This window comes from Schistocerca americana, chromosome 1 (genome assembly GCF_021461395.2).
Source record: "Schistocerca americana isolate TAMUIC-IGC-003095 chromosome 1, iqSchAmer2.1, whole genome shotgun sequence".
NCBI lineage: Eukaryota > Metazoa > Arthropoda > Insecta > Orthoptera > Acrididae > Schistocerca > Schistocerca americana.
This window is the reverse complement of record NC_060119.1, coordinates 689224863-689243417: the sequence shown is the minus strand read 5'-3', so window position 1 is coordinate 689243417 and position 18555 is coordinate 689224863. Positions and strand designations below refer to the sequence as shown.

General features: G+C 39.6%; 1 protein-coding gene across 1 annotated transcript in view; it reads left to right on the top strand.

Moving 5' to 3' along the window:
- Positions 1–10226: 10226 nt before the first annotated feature.
- LOC124544797 (protein CLP1 homolog) overlaps positions 10227–18555 on the top strand; it is a 64302-nt gene continuing 55973 nt past the window's right edge. The window contains exon 1 of the mRNA XM_047123483.1: positions 10227–10488. Within this exon, the coding sequence (XP_046979439.1) occupies positions 10396–10488 (93 nt within the window). The 5' untranslated portion in view covers positions 10227–10395. The remainder of the gene's footprint in view (positions 10489–18555) is intronic.

The following is an 18555-nucleotide window of genomic DNA, read 5'->3' as shown; positions in this document are numbered from 1 at the left end:
CTCGGCACGATGGCATCTACTAGCAGGACAATGCATTGTGTCACACAGCTTGCAGTGAATGTGCATGGTTTTAAGGAGCACAAGGATGAGTTCACCGTACTCCCTTGGCCACCAAACTCCCTTGCTGTACACCCAATCGAAAATCTTTGGGGCCACCTCGATCGGCCTGTTCGCGACATGGATTCTCAACCGAGAAACAAAGCACAGATGACCACGGCAGTGGAGCCGTCATCGCTCCAAATCTCTCCCTGTCGGCACCTCCTAGAATCTCATTGACTCTCTTCCTGCACGTCCTGCTGCGAAAGGTTTCTGACAGGTAATCAAATTCGTGACTGGACAGTATATATGACGAACACAGTGCATAGTCCACAAAACTGTGGAGCATTTAGGCCATAAGACTGTGCAGTTTGTAGGCCTTTTCTGCAATAAAATCTTGCTAACCCCAACACTATCTTGTATTTATATTGTGACTGACGGTCTAACAGGGTGCACATGCTCACAGCTGTTAACCTGCATTTAATATGGTACGTATTGTGCATTGCGAAGCGGCACATTTGGACTTTCCGTCAACAGCGCCGAGATTACGGTGGCTTTCGGTGACGCTTTCCGCGAGAGGGCTCTTGCTGTGTGCGGATTTCGACGCTAGCACCTCTCGGACCGTCCTCTGGCGGAATGGCGGAGGTCATTTGCGGCCAGCGAGGGAGACGGAACCAGAAAGGTCTAGAACATGGACCTGTCCAGCGTGTGGAGAGTCACAACGGTCAACACCGAGCGAAGCCAAGCCGTATATGCACATCACCTGTTAGGAAAGCGGACAGTGTCTTTCTCTGGTGCCCACGTGTGTTTCAATCATTGTTGTGCTGATGCCTGTTCTCAGTATATTAGGTAGTCGTGTTGTACGTAGTATAGGCAGCCCACCCGTGCAGGGGAATGAAATGACAATAAAGGGAATAAATACATAGCATCGGTGAGTAGCTGGTGGAGCTCCTTGGTAGCAGAGTGTAGCTCCTGTGTGTTATTTAGCATACTGTGTTATTCTGCTTGCCCTATTCATGGCATAGTTAGCATAGGGGTAAGCGGGGCAATGCACTGGGGCCCCAAGTTCAAGGGGCCCCTCGATCTCCATGAACTACGTTCGAAAAAGTTACATAATACCTTAGTTGAATCATGAATTTTCGAATTTTAACTTCCTGGACCCTGACCAACAAAGCTCGAATGGCACGAACTGAAATCACAAAAATTTCTCCCATCTCAAGAGCATAAACAAAACAGCGTGTATTGCTCTCCGCTAAGACGTGGACGCTACCGCCTGTCGGGCGTTGTCGATTGAAGTAGGAGTTACCATGGCTGCCAATCTTTTCCAACTAACAGTGAGCGGCGATGAATTACTAGCAGTGGGTTTGACAGTGTGTGACCACATTTTAATATGAAGTCTCTACAATATATTAGTGCGGAACGCTGTTGCTGCCGCGTGTCATTTTTACCATCGAAAGCGACGGTATTGCGCGCGAAATTGCAGGCCCTGCCAAACACCAACATCTTCTCCCTGCGTCTGCCAAGGCCTTGCTCCGCACGATCCTAGAATTCTCCGCGGCAGCGAGGAGGCACGTCGTAGCGGACAAGCAATAATATGGCGTTGAGTATGGTAACCCAACTGTCTGTGTAGGGAATTTCCCTAAACGAAAGATCCTTGTCACAACAAACACTGCCAACATAATCCAAAACTGGGAAGTCAAAGAAAATGCTACAACAAGTGATCACAATCTCATTACTTTTGGCCTAGGAGACAGAGAGTGCCACTGGGCCATGGGGTGGGAGCTGCAACTGAATTACAGGAGAGCAGATTGGGAGAGACTAGCGAGAGAGTGCGACATTCCTCCATTGCCAAAAGGTGACGTGCAACAGGACCTGGGAAAGAGGGCTGAAGAACTGGTGATTGCAGTTACCAGAGTGGTGAAGGCAGCTGTTCCAACCAGAAGGAGGGCCATGGCGGCCTCCCCGTCACCATGGTCAGCGGAACTAGAGGATTTGCGTCAGTCTGTCAGAAGGCTGAGGAGGTACTACCAGCGCAGTGTCGTCTGGTGGGAAAAGCAAAGATGGTTACTGCAATACCGGGAGGCTAAAGAGAAATTTCAAAAAGAACTTAAAGAGGTCAGATTACAGAGCTGGGAGAGATTTGTATTGGACCAGCTGGCCTTGGGCCCATGGGGTGTACCCTATAAACTAGTTAGGGGAAAGATCCGCTCCCCAATGAGCTATCAACGATCAGGCATAGGGATGGGATGACGGAATCCTGGCAGGAAACTGCCGAGGTCCTTCTCCAGGCGGTTCTAGGCGCTACAGTCTGGAACCGCGCGACCGCTAAGGTCGCAGGTTCGAGTCCTGCCACGGGCATGGATGTTTGTGATGTCCTTAGGTTAGTTAGGTTTAAGTAGTTCTAAGTTCTAGGGGACTGATGACCTCAGCAGTTAAGTCCCATAGTGCTCAGAGCCATTTGAACCTTCTCCAGTCCCTGCTGCCTGATGATGATGTGGATAGTGACACCGAAGATCAGTCTCAATTACAAAACGAAGATCCTGACAGAATGACAAACGATAGGGCAGTCTACCCCTTTTCTGAAGGGGAGGTGGCTGCCCACATTAAAGCATTGAAGACAGGAAAAACCCCCGGCCCAGACGGCATTGTGGCGGAGGTAGTGCAGTTCCTGGCGCCCCAACTGGTAGCTCCACTTACCCATCTATACAATGAATGTCTCAGACAGGAAAAATTCCCAAAAATTTGGAAAGTAGCCAACGTAGTGATTATTAAAAAAGGACCCAATAAGGACCCAGCTGAAGCTAAGTCCTACAGACCGATGTGCCTATTAGACATCTTAGTGAAGTTATTCGAAAAATTGCTAGCTGACAGACTGACTGCACACCGAGTGCTGCGTGGGATGAGCGGCAGGCAGTTCAGCTTCAGGCCAGGGCGATCAGCAACTGACGCAATCGCTCTGGCGGCCGAGGTCTGTGGCTCTACCCCGTACAGGTACATTGTCGGCATAATGGTTGACATCAGTGGCGCCTTTGACAACCTGTGGTGGCCTTCGCTCTTCTCCTGCCTGCGGGAGAAAGAGTATCCAGGGCAGCTATATGATTGCCTGAGGAGCTATTGTGAAGGGCGGGAGGTCTGGCTATCATCCCCTGGCGGCAGAGTTGGAAAAACCTCAACTAAGGGATGTCCCCAGGGTTCTGTCCTAGGTCCCCTGTTCTGGGATATTCACATGGAACCACTTCTAGACAGTTTGCAACAGAGTGAAGAGGTGCTAGAGGTGATAGCCTACGCAGATGACCTCCTTCTGCTGGTCGGCAGCCGGAACCGTGAAGACATAGAACCAAAAATAGAAAGAGCTATGGAAAAATTGCAACTATGGTGTACTAATACTAAAATGTCAATTTCACCAACTAAATCAACATACCTATTGCTGAAAGGACAACTAGTAAGAAACCCTACAGTTAGAATTGGGGGCTCACCAGTTCTCAGACGACAAGAGACTCGCTACTTGGGTGTCATCATCGATGAAAGGTGGAACTTCGGAAGGCACATTGAGTCTGTAACCCAAAAAGCACTACAAGTACTCAATAACTTCATCTCCATAGAACACAAAAGATTTCACCTTCCACCACACCTAATAAAGTTGTGTACTAACTTCAGTAGTGGGTTACGGATCGGGAGTCTGGGCGCACAGGCTCACAAGGGTGGTGCCTGCCATGACAGTGAGAAGATTACAAAGGAACATGCTGTTAAGATCTGTGGGGGCTTACAGAACATCCTCAGGAAGTGCCCTATTAGTGATAATGGGGCTCTGTCCTCTAGATATTAAAATATGGGAACAATCAGCATGGTACTGGGTCAAGAAAGGGAACGACATGAAAATAGAGAACATGCTGGGAGCTTTGGCTAGGGACAAGGGAGAAATACAAAGAAGGGGTGAGGACTTATGGCAGGAATCTTGGGAAATGGATGAATCTGGCAGAAGAACCTTCGGATTCTCGCCCCCCTTTTCGATGATGTAGCAGCTACATTAAGACAACAACTTCCAAACAACAACACATAAGACTTATTAAGACACGAAGAGACATTCAAAACTCTGAACAACTTGGAAAATGAGGTATCGCGAAAAGTTCTGACTGCATACCTGAGGCACTTTCGCGACTAGAACCAACCACTGAACGTGTCCTAGTACCCTAATCCTGTACTGCCTGTGCGTGGACAGGTCGAATTTTAGTTGGAATCCACCACGTGCGGGGCTAGGGGAACTGGGGTACACCTGTTCTCGACTAAGACAGCACCGGATTTGACGTAGGTTATTAGTAGTTAGTAGCATTAGAAGTAGACACTAAATTAGGAACCTGCAGCGACAAGAAATTTTGGCCTGCCCAGTGTCAGGGGCACGCTCATCGGGATTAGCTCGATGAGCAAGGCCTTGAAGTAGGTTTATATCTAGGCTGACACACCTGTAACGCTGCAGGCAGTTAGGAATTAACAAGTAGGTAGGAAAATTAACAGCTATGTAGTAGTGTACAGATTAACAATCGTAATCTGCCTATTAACATGTACCGTGTCACACTGTCAGTAGCTCATAAATTAATTGTAACATTGTAATAACTGTAATAGCTGCTGATAACATATAATATTTTATTAACATTAGGACCCACTAATCACTAACGTGGTGGGTTAATTTGTGTAACTATTATAGTTGTTATTGAAATAAAGATTTTTTTAAAAAAACGAATGATCCTTAATTACAGATGCCGATAAATTGTTGTAACCAATTGCACTCTAAATTTCATAAAAGAAGAAGAGAAAATGAGGATATTGGTCGTGGATGGTTTTGAAGATTGTACTAGTGATAGTCTCCTCATCATTGTAGCAAATAATAGCTCCAGTGGTGACCTGTATGGCTGTATCCATCAGTTACAGATGTTGAGAGAGTTAAAACATTAACAGATGAACGAATAACTGTAAGTAGCCTACTGTCTTCAGTGGCTTCACATTCTTCACCTGCTCTTTTTCTGAGCTGACATATTGTAATATGTTTAGCACAATGTTTATATCAGAATTATTCTTAACAATGTGTAAAGTCAGTGCCGTGCAGTGAGTATTCGACTCGAACACATACGGGTAATCAAGCAATAGGACTGTTTGTTTACTTTGCAAAGTTTTTGTTGAAGTCAACTAAGACTGTGGATAAAAAAAGAAACCCAGTGGTGGGTTTAAGCAAAAACAACGTCAGGCAAAAGAAGAGAGTTTAAAAATATTTACCGAAATTGACAAATTTCTTACTAATCGTTCTACAACTACTTGCGGCCCAAACATTTGTCTTGATTGTGACTCTTATAACGTGGTATCTGTTGAGAAACCTGTTGAAGACGATCTGAAAATAATTGCAGTTAAAAATACCGACGGCCACAATGATGCCACCAATCATGTTGACGACATCCGAATGGCATACAAAACAGGGAAAGAACCGTCAGTATTGGGAGAAAGCCTTTATGAGCACAGTCTGCATTGTTGCCAGATGTATCCAAGATGGCGGCGACGACGTCATCCAAGATGGCTGCGTGTAGACTTGGTAACAGTGCATGAAGTCATCCAAGATGGCGGTATAACGTCATCAAGATGGTGGATTTTGGTGAGAAGTTTGAATTTTGGCAGGAAGAAGGTCAATTGGGCTACCTCCACTAACCTAAGCCCCCTCCCCCAGAAAAATGGCGGGAAGTTCGAATTCCAATAGGATAATTCATCACACCCCAATAATCTCTACTAAGCAAAGAAAATCGCAGGAAGATAGGTCACTTGGGATACCTCCACTAATCTAAGTCACCCAACCGCCACTTCCTCTTATGAACTGGCGCCAAGTTTGAATTTTGATGGGAAGATAAGTCACTTGGGGTTTCGCTACTAATATAAGAAGATGGCACAAAAGAAAGGACATTTGCACCAACCTCAGTCACCCAACTACCACCTCATCCTAAGGTGTTGGTGGGAAACGGAATCAGCCTGCACTAGGCTCATGGAGATAGGAAGGAGTGTACTTTATTTACTTTGGAGCATTTTATTTAGGGATCGACTATATCACAGCGATACAGAACACATGCTCTGACATGCCCTGCAGCATACAGACCTGCAAACTACTCCTACATAACTCATGCATAATGCTCTACACACACACACTTGCTAATTGAATACCGTCAAAAATAACACATTGCACAGACTACACACTCGCAAATAATGCAATACATTTATGCCCAGAGAGCCAAACAACTCGTAAATTGTCAAAATAATAAGCCATCTAAAAAACTCTGGAAACATGCTTGCTGATGGTCAACTGTCGAAATCATGTACCAGTCTTTATTTAAACGGTTAGATACAGACCAACCATCGAGTGTGTTCACCAGGAGGTCCACACTCCAACTGACCTAGTACACAGTACCACCACCAGAGGGCACTGTTGCCCATTCTGTGCGTAATCCAAGATGGCAGCTAGACATCAGCTGATGACGCAAGTACCGTTATCCAAGATGGCGTCAAACAGTGTGTTCACCACAAGGTCTACACCTAGTAATCATAGAGAATAATAAGAATGTTGGGCTGACTGATTTGAATGGGTGCGGATCTCCTTCAGGCTGTAGTATCTGTATCTAGTTTGGAGACATACCACATTGTGCACATTTCCACTGAATGGTCAAAACACAGTCCTGTTGCAGTAAGTCAGGTCGTTCTGTTACTACATAGGTTGCAGAAGGTGGTGGGTATGTCTTTCTCCGACTTATGCTCAGTTCCGACATAAATTGGAACGACCTGCTACCTACAGGATTTGAAAGGCAGTATTCCAGTCAACATTCTCAGAAGCTTTCTCTAAGTCTACAAATGCCATAAACGTAGGTTTGTCTTTCCTTAATCTATCTTCTATGATAAGTCGTAGGGTCAGTATTGCCTCACATGTTCCAACATTTCTGTGGAATACAAACTGATCTTCCTCGAGGTCAGATTCTACCAGTCTTTCCATTTGTCTGTACAGAATTATTGTTAGTATTTTGCAGCTGTGACTTATTAAGCTGATAGTTCAGTAATTTTGATACCTGTCAACAGCTGCTTTCTTTGGTATTGGAATTATTATATTCTTCTTGCAGTCTGAGGGTGCTTCGCCTGTCTCATATCTCTTGTTCACCAGATGGTAGAGTTTTATCATGGCTGGCTCTCCCAAGGCAATCAGTAGTTCTAATGGAATGTTGTCTACTCCCAGAGTCTTGTTTCGACTTAGGTCTTTCAGTGCTCTGTCAAACTCTGCACATGGTATCATCTTTATCTACATCCTCTTCCATCCCCATAATATTACCCTCAAGAACATCGCCCTTCTATAGATCTATATACTCCTTCCACCTTTCGGCTTTCGCTTCTTTGCTTAGTACTGGTTTTTCATCTGCACTCTTGATATTCATACAAGTGGTTCTCTTTTCTCTTAAGGTCTCTTTAATTTTCCTGTAGGCAGTATCTATCTTACCCTTAATGATATATGCCTCTACATCCTTACATTTATCCTCTAGCCATCCCTGCTTAGCCATTTTGCACTTCATGTCGATCTTGTTATTTAGACGTTTGTATTCCTTTTTGCCTGGCTCATTTGCTGCATTTTTATATTTTCTCCTTCCATCCATTAAATTCAATATCTCTTCTGTTACCCAAGGATTTCTACTAGCCCTCGTCTTTTTACCTACTTGATCCTCTGCTGCCTTCACTACTTCATCCCTCAGAGCTACCCATTCTTCTTCTACCATATTTCTTTCCCCCATTCTTGTCAATCGTTCCCTAATGCTCTCTCTGAAACTCTCTACAACCTCTGGTTCTTTCGCTTTATACAGGTCCCATCTTCTAAATTCCCGCCTTTTGCAGTTTCTTCAGTTTTAATCTACAGTTCATAACCAATAGATTGTGGTCGGAGTCTACATCTGCCCCTGGAAATGTCTTACAAATTAAAACCTGGTTGCTAAATCTCTGTCTTCCCATTATATATTGTATCTGAAACCTTCCAGTGTCCCCAGGCCGCTTCCACTTGTACAACAGTCTTTCATGATTCTTGAACCAAGTGTTAGCTATGATTAAGTTATGCTCTGTGCAAAATTCTACCAGACAGCTTCCTGTTTCATTCCTTACCCCCATTCCATATTCACCTACTACTTTTTCTTCTCCTCCTTCTCCTACTATCGAATTCCAGTCCTCCATGACTATTAAATGTTCCCCTCCATTCACTATCTGAATAATTTATTTTATCTCATCATACATTTTTTCCATCTCTTCATCATCTGCGGAGCTAGTTGGCATATATACTTGTATTACTGTGGTAGGTGTGGGCTTCATGTCTCTCTTGGCTACAATAATGCATTCACTATGCTATTCATAGTAGCTTACCGGGGCTCCTACTTTTTTATTCATTATTAAACCTACTCCTGCATTACCTCTATTTGATTTTGTATTTATAATCCTGTATTCACCTGACCAGACGTGTTGTTCTTCCTGCCACCAAACTTTAGTAATTCCCACTACATCTAACTTTAACCTATCCATTTCCTTTTTAAATTTTCTACCGTACCCACCCGTTTAAGAGATCTGACATTCCACACTTCGATCTGCAGAACGCCAGTTTTGTTTCTCCTGAGTTACCAGATATAGTTGGCATAAAAATGAAAAGCGAGTGTACTATGCTTCCTTTCATTCTATAATGTCATACGGGCTATTTTCTGGGCTAACTCGTCAAGCCAAGCTAAAGTTTTCTGAACCCAAAAACGTGCAGTATGAATTATTTGTGGTGTGAACTCGAGAATGTCCTGCAGATGATTGCTTCCCAATATATTTATTTCTTACTTGCATTTATCATTAGAAATATATCTTTTTTTAAAAAAAAATCAATAGTTCAGTCCATGGAATCAATACTAGAAATAAGAAAAAATTCCTCAAAGATATAAAGTCATTTATTTTAGTTCAGAAAGGTTCCCACTATCCAGCAATAGACATTCTCAATAACATGTCAGCATCCATAAAAGTTTAACTAACAATAATGTTCAGCTACATAAGAGTCTAAAGGGTTTGCTGGTGGCCAATTCCTTCTACTGTGTTGGCGAATTTCTTAACATACCTGACTAATGTGTGTATGCTATTAATAATATCACATAATGCTAATATTGCGTAGAATCTGACTTCTGTACAAATTCGGAGCAGTAAAGCGACCATTGTAAATAAGTGATATAACTGTTTTCTTCTTTTTTATTTGATAATGTGTGGCGACAACAGCCTAAGAATTATCATGTGCCCCTAAGTGTACTGATCATTTAATATTTGATGACAAGTTTTATATCTTTTAAATGCAAATATGCTCAAGCGTATTTTTTATTTCGGATCTGTGGAAGACACATTAGCTATCTGCTCTTATTTTGTAAACATTTATTGTGTATTCTTGTTTTCTGACACATTCCACATCCCACAGGATCCCCTCACTGTGGATGAATAGGCACATAAAGCACATCTAATCTAATATAACCTAAAGTAATAAATGTTCCGTGACGAACGATTTGAATATATTTTCCATTGAATGGTCTTCCATAAGTGAGATCAGATATTTGAAAGCGAAAATGCTTAGGTTTTACAATAACAGAACTGGGCTGACTCCTGTACTGTGTATAAATAAGGACATACATTTCCATTAAATAATCTTTTATGAAGTGAAAAAAGTAAAGTCTGTTGAAAAGTACGTCATTTGCCATTCAAGGAAAAATGTTGGATAAGGTAGACAAGCTCTGTGTATTCCATTACATACAGATAAAAATGTTGTTTCCCTTCTCACCAATTTACTATATTACACTGATTAAGAATAAGTTCTTAGCACCTCAATTCTGATGCCGGTGGGTGTGGGTTTGAGGTTTACGGGCGCTAAACAGCGGGGTCATCAGCGCCCATTTTCTGATGCCATACTCTCATCGTTCCGCACTGGGCTAAACGAATTGATGTCGTGTTGATGATTCATCTAGCGTGAATCCTTCACCATTTAACGGCGACGTGAAGTGTCAGTCAGTTCAATTCCGTTGACATCTACTGTGAATCGGCCTGAAATTTCCATTTCGAATCGACGGAATGCGAGTATGTCTGTCTTTTGATGACTATCTTTAGCGCTGGCTCAAGACCACAAGTATCTTTGGTTGTGTCACAGCTTGTTCTTGTTTGTACTTTGCAGTTTATGTTTTAAGTCCTAGAATCAAGTGTGTACAAGCAAAAGTTAACACTTCTGTGATTTACTGATGTGTTGCATGATACTCTTCTGAACGTAGTTAATATTTGATCGGACGCCGGAAAAAAATCGAAATGAGTGAGGTACCAACACAAGAATTTAAGTTAGACCCAGACTGCGAACTGAGATTCGAGGTCGAAAGCAAGAACGAGAAAGTGAACTTGGAGGTAGGTTTTGTGTTTTGTATGGTTTATTATTCCGTTATAGACTGTACTAAGCTTATAAGTTTTTGTTACTGTCACTTTTCATCATGAATCAGTTTCCATATTTTCAATTGATGCTTTGATAGTGCAGCAGAAACCTAATATTACAGTCATAAGCTTGAACACTTACGTTTTACCTGCAGCAACATTACTCATTATTTCGTTGTTTATTTACAAATGGTCACCGGAAATACTTGTAGTTCCTCTATATTATGTGCTGCAGGAGTCCTGGATTAAATTTCCTTCAACACTTTGTGACTACGAATAGAGTAGCAGATACAATGAACTGCAGGTCTACCAACAGGTTTCAGTTGGAAAACTGAATATGAATCAGTTAGCCACAACATTTAGTTAAAGCTTTTTTTACTTCTTAAAATTGAAATCGGTTACAAGAAATGTGGACCTATACGTACATTGCACATCAACATTCAGTGCAACAGAGTTGCTGGTTGGGTAATTTGGTTAATTTGCGAATGCAGGAAGTGTGAATGGTTAAGATTGTTGAGATATAGTGATATTTGACTGCAGTAAGAATGTTAGTAGAACAGACTTGAGCCTTGGCTGAACATTACAGATGATTCCTTATTTAGTGACTTTTAACTCAAAGGTAACGAGGTACGATGTGTCAGAAGGATTCGGTGAAAGTGATGGCTTATACAATATTGATGGGACACACATTTTGCATCATTTTAAGCGTTTGGTGCCATTCGTCACCTTTACTCATGACTTAACCAAATTTGTTGCCTGTGTGTGTTTCACTATGCAGATAATGCTGCTGTACACACAATCACTGGAAATTTTCTGTATCTAGAACTAGCTCTATTCCAACTGTGACATTTCTTTCAAAGGCTTAAGCTGACTTTCACCATTATAAAATGGTGAAGTCATATGACAATCATTACCACCTCAGTCGCTGAAGAAAGAAGCATCAGGCACTTCATGGTTCATTTCACAGAACACTCAAACTGGTTCAGTCACGAAACTTTCTCAGAGTAAGCTGATCACAAGATCAACGCCACTGAGGAAGTGATAGTTCAGAGAATATGTATGTTCTTCCAATGGTGGTGTAAAAACATTTGGAAATGTTTTCCATAATGTTTCAAAATTGTGAAACAAATTTCAGTGGTGAATTTGGAAAAATTTTCAGTCATTTCACGTATAAGCTGGCATGGGTCCAAAATTAAAGTAGATAGCTTCTAAAACCTAAAAAATGTTATTTCTGGGTGTATCAAGCTAAAAAACACTAAAAAACATACAGTTGAGATATAGTCCTCCCCAAAGAAATGTAAAATTTGGCGCCTAAAACTGTTTCATCAGATTTGCGGCTGCATATATTTTGAAAGAGAAGGGCAGACACTGTTATACAAAAAGCACAAGAAGACAGCATGGTGTTGTATTAGGACTCCTTGGCTGAATCAGTCCATAAAATAATGATTTTTGGCTGGTTAAAAATGAGCTCTCCCAGTTGCACAATGAATGAGCTATCATTTTTGGAGTAGTACAGTAGCCACTAGATGTTTTGAAAACCTGATCAATAATATATTACTATTAAGTAAAAAAAGTTGTTTAAGTATACAAAAGCAGGCACTTGTAAGTTAAGAGCACTTTTCGTAAAAGTCATCAAAGTTTGGCAAGGTGCCTGGGTGGTGTAAGCTATGAGAGGCTGTAAAAATGAAACTAAAGTAGATATTGTGCTGGAACTTTGTACATATCCAACCAAAACATTGTAGAATCTTCCCATAAAAATTCATTATATTCGGAAATGGTTGAGCTGGAAACAGTGGTCCTCTTTATTATGGCTAAAATGATTGGCATCCCATTTCCTTATAGATGGATTGCTCATTTTGGAGTGCCTGTCTGACCAAGACAGGTTGCTCAAGTCAGGTATATTCAAATCACTTTGTTTTGTTAAGCATGAAGCTTATTCAACAGCAGATTTCTGTCTGTCAGAAAAGGCTTAATTGAATGTTTACAATGCCATTCAACTCTGTGTCCAGTGCCACAAATTATCCATTCTACTCTTGGGTCTACATGCTACTATCAAGGAAAAGCTTAATGCTACAGGGGCAGAACTGGTCAGTGGCTGACCAATTCAGTCAGCTGGTGAATTACGCTCATCTATGCTTGATGCTTCATTCAACAGTTACATTCACACATTTGCCAGCTTCAGTCAATCTGCCTCAAGATAATATCATACTAGTAACCTTTTCATATTTGTTGTACTTTGCACATGTGAATAGATCTGCCAGACGAGGCACAGGGTACAAGCCTTTGCATCCACTGCGTGCTCTACAACATACATTTCTTAGTCAAAAAGACATTTAAAGTTGGTCCCACAAGGAGAGGTCCCTAGTGTTGCAATCAACTTTTTGTAACCATCTATATGGTAGTGTAGGTTAAGAACCCAGGTATCTCACCCTGAAGTCATTCACTCCAGTGGGCTCTTGTGTATGAATAAAAGCCAAAAAACAATTTAGCCTGTTCCTGCATAGAGTAAATTAACACCAGCCTTTCGACTGCTGCCATAGCAGAATAGGCAGTGTGTCAACTGGAAAACTGAAAGTGCTAGGTACGAATCCTGTAATATTCATATAACTTCTATTTTATTTTTATTCAGTTATCTGCTTCAAATGTAATGTTTTTAAATTTTCTAATCTGTTGCCAAGTCATTTTAACCATTATATAAATTTCTTATTTGTTCTCATATTGTCTTCCTGTCATTCTTTTTTCATTTGGTATCTTTGTCCATGTGGTTTTAATTCTTTTTATTTATGTATTGGGCAATTCCATAGTTACGGGTGTTACATGTACACACCTTAAAATCAGGAAAAGTAATTTAAGGAAAAATATTTATTGAATTTAATATTGAAAACTTTTAAGTCTTACATTATATTTCATGTTAGAAATGTTGATGCTGGAATTGTTTTATTGTTCTCCTGGTTATTAATCAAAAAAGTAGTGTTACGGGTGTTACCAAAAGTAGACCTGGCTCCTGTTATGAGTTAGGGAATTCTCTAATTTCTGCAAACTTGATGAAGCTCTTATTCTTGTAAAACAACTGTTAAGAGATATTGCCCCAAATTTTATTTTGGAATATAAATTTTTATTTTTTTGGACATCATAACTCAGTATATATATGTTTTTTGCTGTTACGGGTGTTACATTAAATGTTACGGGTGTTACATAGATGTATCAGATTTGATTCTTGAAGGAATAAATCCACCTCTTACAATTGCATAAAAAGAAAAGAAGTATTGTAGTTTATTTGGAATAAAAGTATGTACTTAAGAAAACATATTTGAATGATAAAGCTATTTATTAAACAAAAAATTTTGTTACAATTTAATAATACAACTAGGCCAAAATATCGTTACTTACTTAACATTTATCTCATTTTGCAGGTCTAATAAATTTATGACAAAAATGTTTTCTTATTATTGATAGGTTTAAAAACTTCATTTAATAATCTTTTTCAGCAACATCCAACTCAAAATTGAACTCATAGTACAAACGGTTACCTTGTTGTCTGATTTCTGGTGTTGTTACCTTAGATAGTACTTGACTGAATTTCACAAAACAAACATCAGTTTCATCTAATTTAAAAAGTGTTTTACTTTTTCCTACTGACTTCAGAAACATTATTTGCACATCCTCCTCTTCATCAACCTCACTCTGGCAGATTCCCAAGTAACGGTATTGAATTTTGGATAGGGTTGGCTTCTTTTTGTCACTTGGAATATCAACCAAGACAAATAACCCAAATTTTAAATCAGACTTTTCAATTTTATTAGTTAGGCTTAACTCACAAGCACTTCCAATATTGTATTGTAATTCAGATAGTGAAACAGTCTCCTGATCAGAATCATCAGAACTGCAAACTTCATAGAAGTTTATGCATCTTTTTGCATGTAATGTTTTAACTTTGGCTTCCTCACTAATAAATACTGACACTCTTGTCATTAATGACTCTGCTGTTTTTGAAACCAGCAAATCAGATGTGTTATAAGGCCGAAAGTGATGGCAGCCCTGGATTTGAGGAATTGCTTGTAAATTTTTCCATCTTTCATCCAAAATAGGAATGTTATGCTCCACTGTTGTCTTATCCACCCATAGTACCTTAATTTTAGAAAAATTCTTCAGAGTGTAGTCATAAAAGTCTATTGCGTTGTTAATAATAACTTTCCTAGATCTAACAGCTGTCCACACACTCCTCTTCAGTGCACCTCCAATGCCATCCATGGCTCCTTTACCGTGTGAACTGGCAAAAAATTTCCACTCAACTGTCAATCCAAAGTCTCTCTCAAAATAACATAGATTGGACAAAGTATATTTATTTTTGAACTGCCCAGCACAGTTGTCAGAAAATATAAAAACTCTTTTGACTTTAGGAAACACTTTTTTAATCTCCATTATAACAGTTTTAAGAAAAGTCCACACAGAATATTTTGTGTGTGAAAGGTCGTTACTGATGATTGCATAGGACCTGACTTCATGGCTTGCAAACCAAATGCAGAAAGTGCAAATAGTTACTTGTGAATGCGCCCAGTGTGCACTCTGTACCTCATCTTGTGAAATTAGAGTATAATTCTCTGCAAAATCCATTTGAAGAACACATTCTTCAACGTCAAGGCTGTTTTTCTTTCCTTGGAAGAAATCACTCTGCTTTATCTTCACGTAGCAATGTTTTTTAAACTGAGGCAATTTGTCAACCAGTGATGCTAACGCATCATTGCAGCTCCCTGAATGTTCACTAAGACAAGGACGATGTTTCGCATCATTTTCCCATTGCTTCCAGACAATCTTTTTAGTTAAGTCAAAGCCTTCTGGGATAAATTTGCTCAATTTAATTTGACATTCCTGGCATGACCCAAAAACACAGTCTTCGTTCTGTGAATTACAACTTAATTCGTTCAATAATTCCTTGTGATTGCTTGGAACAGATGGAACAGCTTTGCTCAAAGACTGAAGTATGCTTATGAAATTGTAGTGGTACTTACACACACATACATTATGTGGTGTATATGATGATGGGAGAACAAAAGGTGGCCGCAGTGAATAAAATGTGGACTTTCCTACAGAAATATCTGGATGGAGTTTTTTGAATTCCTCATAAACCTCTCCTACAGTCAGAAGTAAGTGACGCTTTTGGAATTTCTGTTTACATTCTCCCTTTTTCCATACAGTTACAACATCTTTACGCCCAGGAGCTTGGCGGCTAATGTCGTCCCTAGTGAAGAACTCATGAATTTTTAGTTTTTCCTCTTCACTTAAGACTGGGGTTCTGTTATGTTTTGTATCACATATGAAAGTTTCAGAGCCAATTATATTGGAAACTATCTTTTTAATAACAGCAGATTTTTTACTGGGGCTTTTTGGAAGTACCTTCAACACTTTCTTCACAGCTTTACCAAATGTCTGTTTACACTTATAAGTCCCAATAGGAGAAGATTCATTTGGAACTTTTGATCTTGCCATTTCTAGTTTTTTCTTTTCTCTGAATGCTCTCACTCTCTCTCTTGTTTTTATTCGATTCTCATCTCTAAGACGTTGATTATTTTTCAATTTTTCTTTAACCTGCAATCTTCTTAATTTGTCTCTTTCTCGTTCTTTCTTCAAGTAAGCTTCTCTGTTTTCTTGGTTTTCTTTCATCTTTTCTCGGTGCTTCTTCACTCTTTCCCTTGCTGGTACTGGTGCCATGGTCTGCGAAGACAGAAATCCTGATAATGTAGGCCTATTTGTGTATAAACATAACACTGTGCAGAGAGATAAAAGTAAAAGACATTGTTAAACATGGGCTCCTATGAATGACTACAATTTGCCTCAATAAGCAGTTTACTGGGCCTATATAAAATTTAAAACTGAGGTTAGCAATATTGTTGTTCTTGGAAAAGTTAGAATGGAAAACATAAACCATATGTAATCAAAGAATTTTGGGCTTAATTAACTTTTTAGGAGAACGTCAGTTGAGTCATGTTAATGCCCTAATTAACTTTTATATAATGCAGGTATAGTGCTTAAACAAATGTGTTGTTGTTGTGGTCTTCAGTCCTGAGACTGGTTTGATGCAGCTCTCCATGCTACTCTATTCTGTGCAAGCTTCTTTATCTCCCAGTATCTACTGCAACCTACATCCTTCTGAATCTGCTTAGTGTATTCATCTCTTGGTCTCCCTCTACGATTTTTACCCTCCACACTGCCCTCCAAAGCTAAATTTGTGATCCTTTGGTGCCTCAAAACATGTCCTACCAACCGATCCCTTCTTCTAGTCAAGTTGTGCCACAAACTTCTCTTCTCCCCAATCCTATTCAATACCTGTATACAAATGTATACAGAGGAATAAAAATTTTAGTTTTCATGCTTAAAACTGTTTTCATACGTAATAAACACAGTTAAAAAACTTTTTTCATTCTTAATACTATCCTTTGGTTATAATTTAAATGTAGGGCATAGGCCTACTAAAGATGAAGGTGCCATTAAACCTTCCAATTAAAGTTACGGGTGTTACGCATGTGTTAAGTAACACCCGAAACAAAAATTAGTAACACCCGTAACAGCTCTAAGAGTGTCAAATAAGATTTCAAAATGCCATGTAATGGTATGATATTGTAAAACATTTGCATAACCTCACTTTTACAGAAAGGTATTGTACAGAACAAATTTACTAGATTACAAATTAAACTTTTGTATCTTTTTTGTTACGGGTGTTACAAGCTGCATATATATTATAAAACTAACAAAATAAAGAAATGCAATTAGCTTACCTCAACAAAACGAATTATTATGAGCTATAACAATGTTGACTTCAATATTCTTTGCAACAATAGAACAATCAGCCATAGATAATACAACCAATGCTCATCTGGAAATAGCATAAAACATACCTCTCTGTGGTGCCATAGAGTAGTGCACTTTAAACACTTAGTGAAGGTAGAAATTTAATTTTTTCATATTCATGATTATTTTGCAGTGAACAAATGTAATTTTCAAGGTTATATTTGTAATATTGTCATTTTAATTTTTTTGTCACGAAGTCTCTTTAACATGGAATGACCCTATTGTGATATTTAATCATTTAAAAATACTGATAAAGCAACTAAAAAAAAATAGTTGTCAGTATTCATATTGATTGTGCAACAGTCACAAAAATTTATTTTTCATTGAGCGACTTACAGTTTTTTTATATGGTAATCATCATACAGTCATTTGAAAAACAGATTGTTCTCGCACAATGGACAGACTATAAAAGCTGTCTTTCTACTTTCACGTAGGTTCTTCATCAAATTCCGCTATTCTTTCATCATGACATTTGCCAGTTGATGAATTTGCGTTGCTGAACATTTTAAATGCTGCACACTCATAAAACAAATGCGAAAAAGAAGCAAAAAAGAACTGATATGTGATTGGTAACTGCAAATCAATCAATGATTTTGAGCCCAATGGAGGAAAGAGAACAAACAAGGAACTTAATACAATGATAGAAACGACTTGGCAGAGGATTAGAAAATTTGAAGCAAATAACTGAATGAAAATAGAATTTAAAAATAAAAGAGAAATTATAGGAATGTGACAAGATTTGTAACCGCCATCTTCTGTTTTCCAGTTTGTTACGTTGCCCATTACACTACGGCAGTAATCGAAAGTGTGGTATTAATTTAATGCTCTATAGAAACAGGCTGTTTTTTTTTCCTCATAAACAAGGGCCCACCTGGGTGTATGGCTTCAGGATGTGATACTTGGATCCTTAACCTGCACCACCATATATGTGGTTGCAAAAACTTGATTTGCACCACTGGGGACCTCTCCTTGCCATTGGTCTCCCCAACTGTGATTTCAATTGATCGCCTTAGACTGCCATTTTGCACATCAAATACTGACACAGAGGATACTTGACATGATGCAAAGGATGGTGCTCATCTCACCTGATAATCTGATGATGGGTGAGGAAGACTTAATTACCAAAACCTGCATTACTTATCACACGACCTAGCTGTCAGTTCTGTTTCAATAGAAGGTAGTGTTTGGACATGGGAC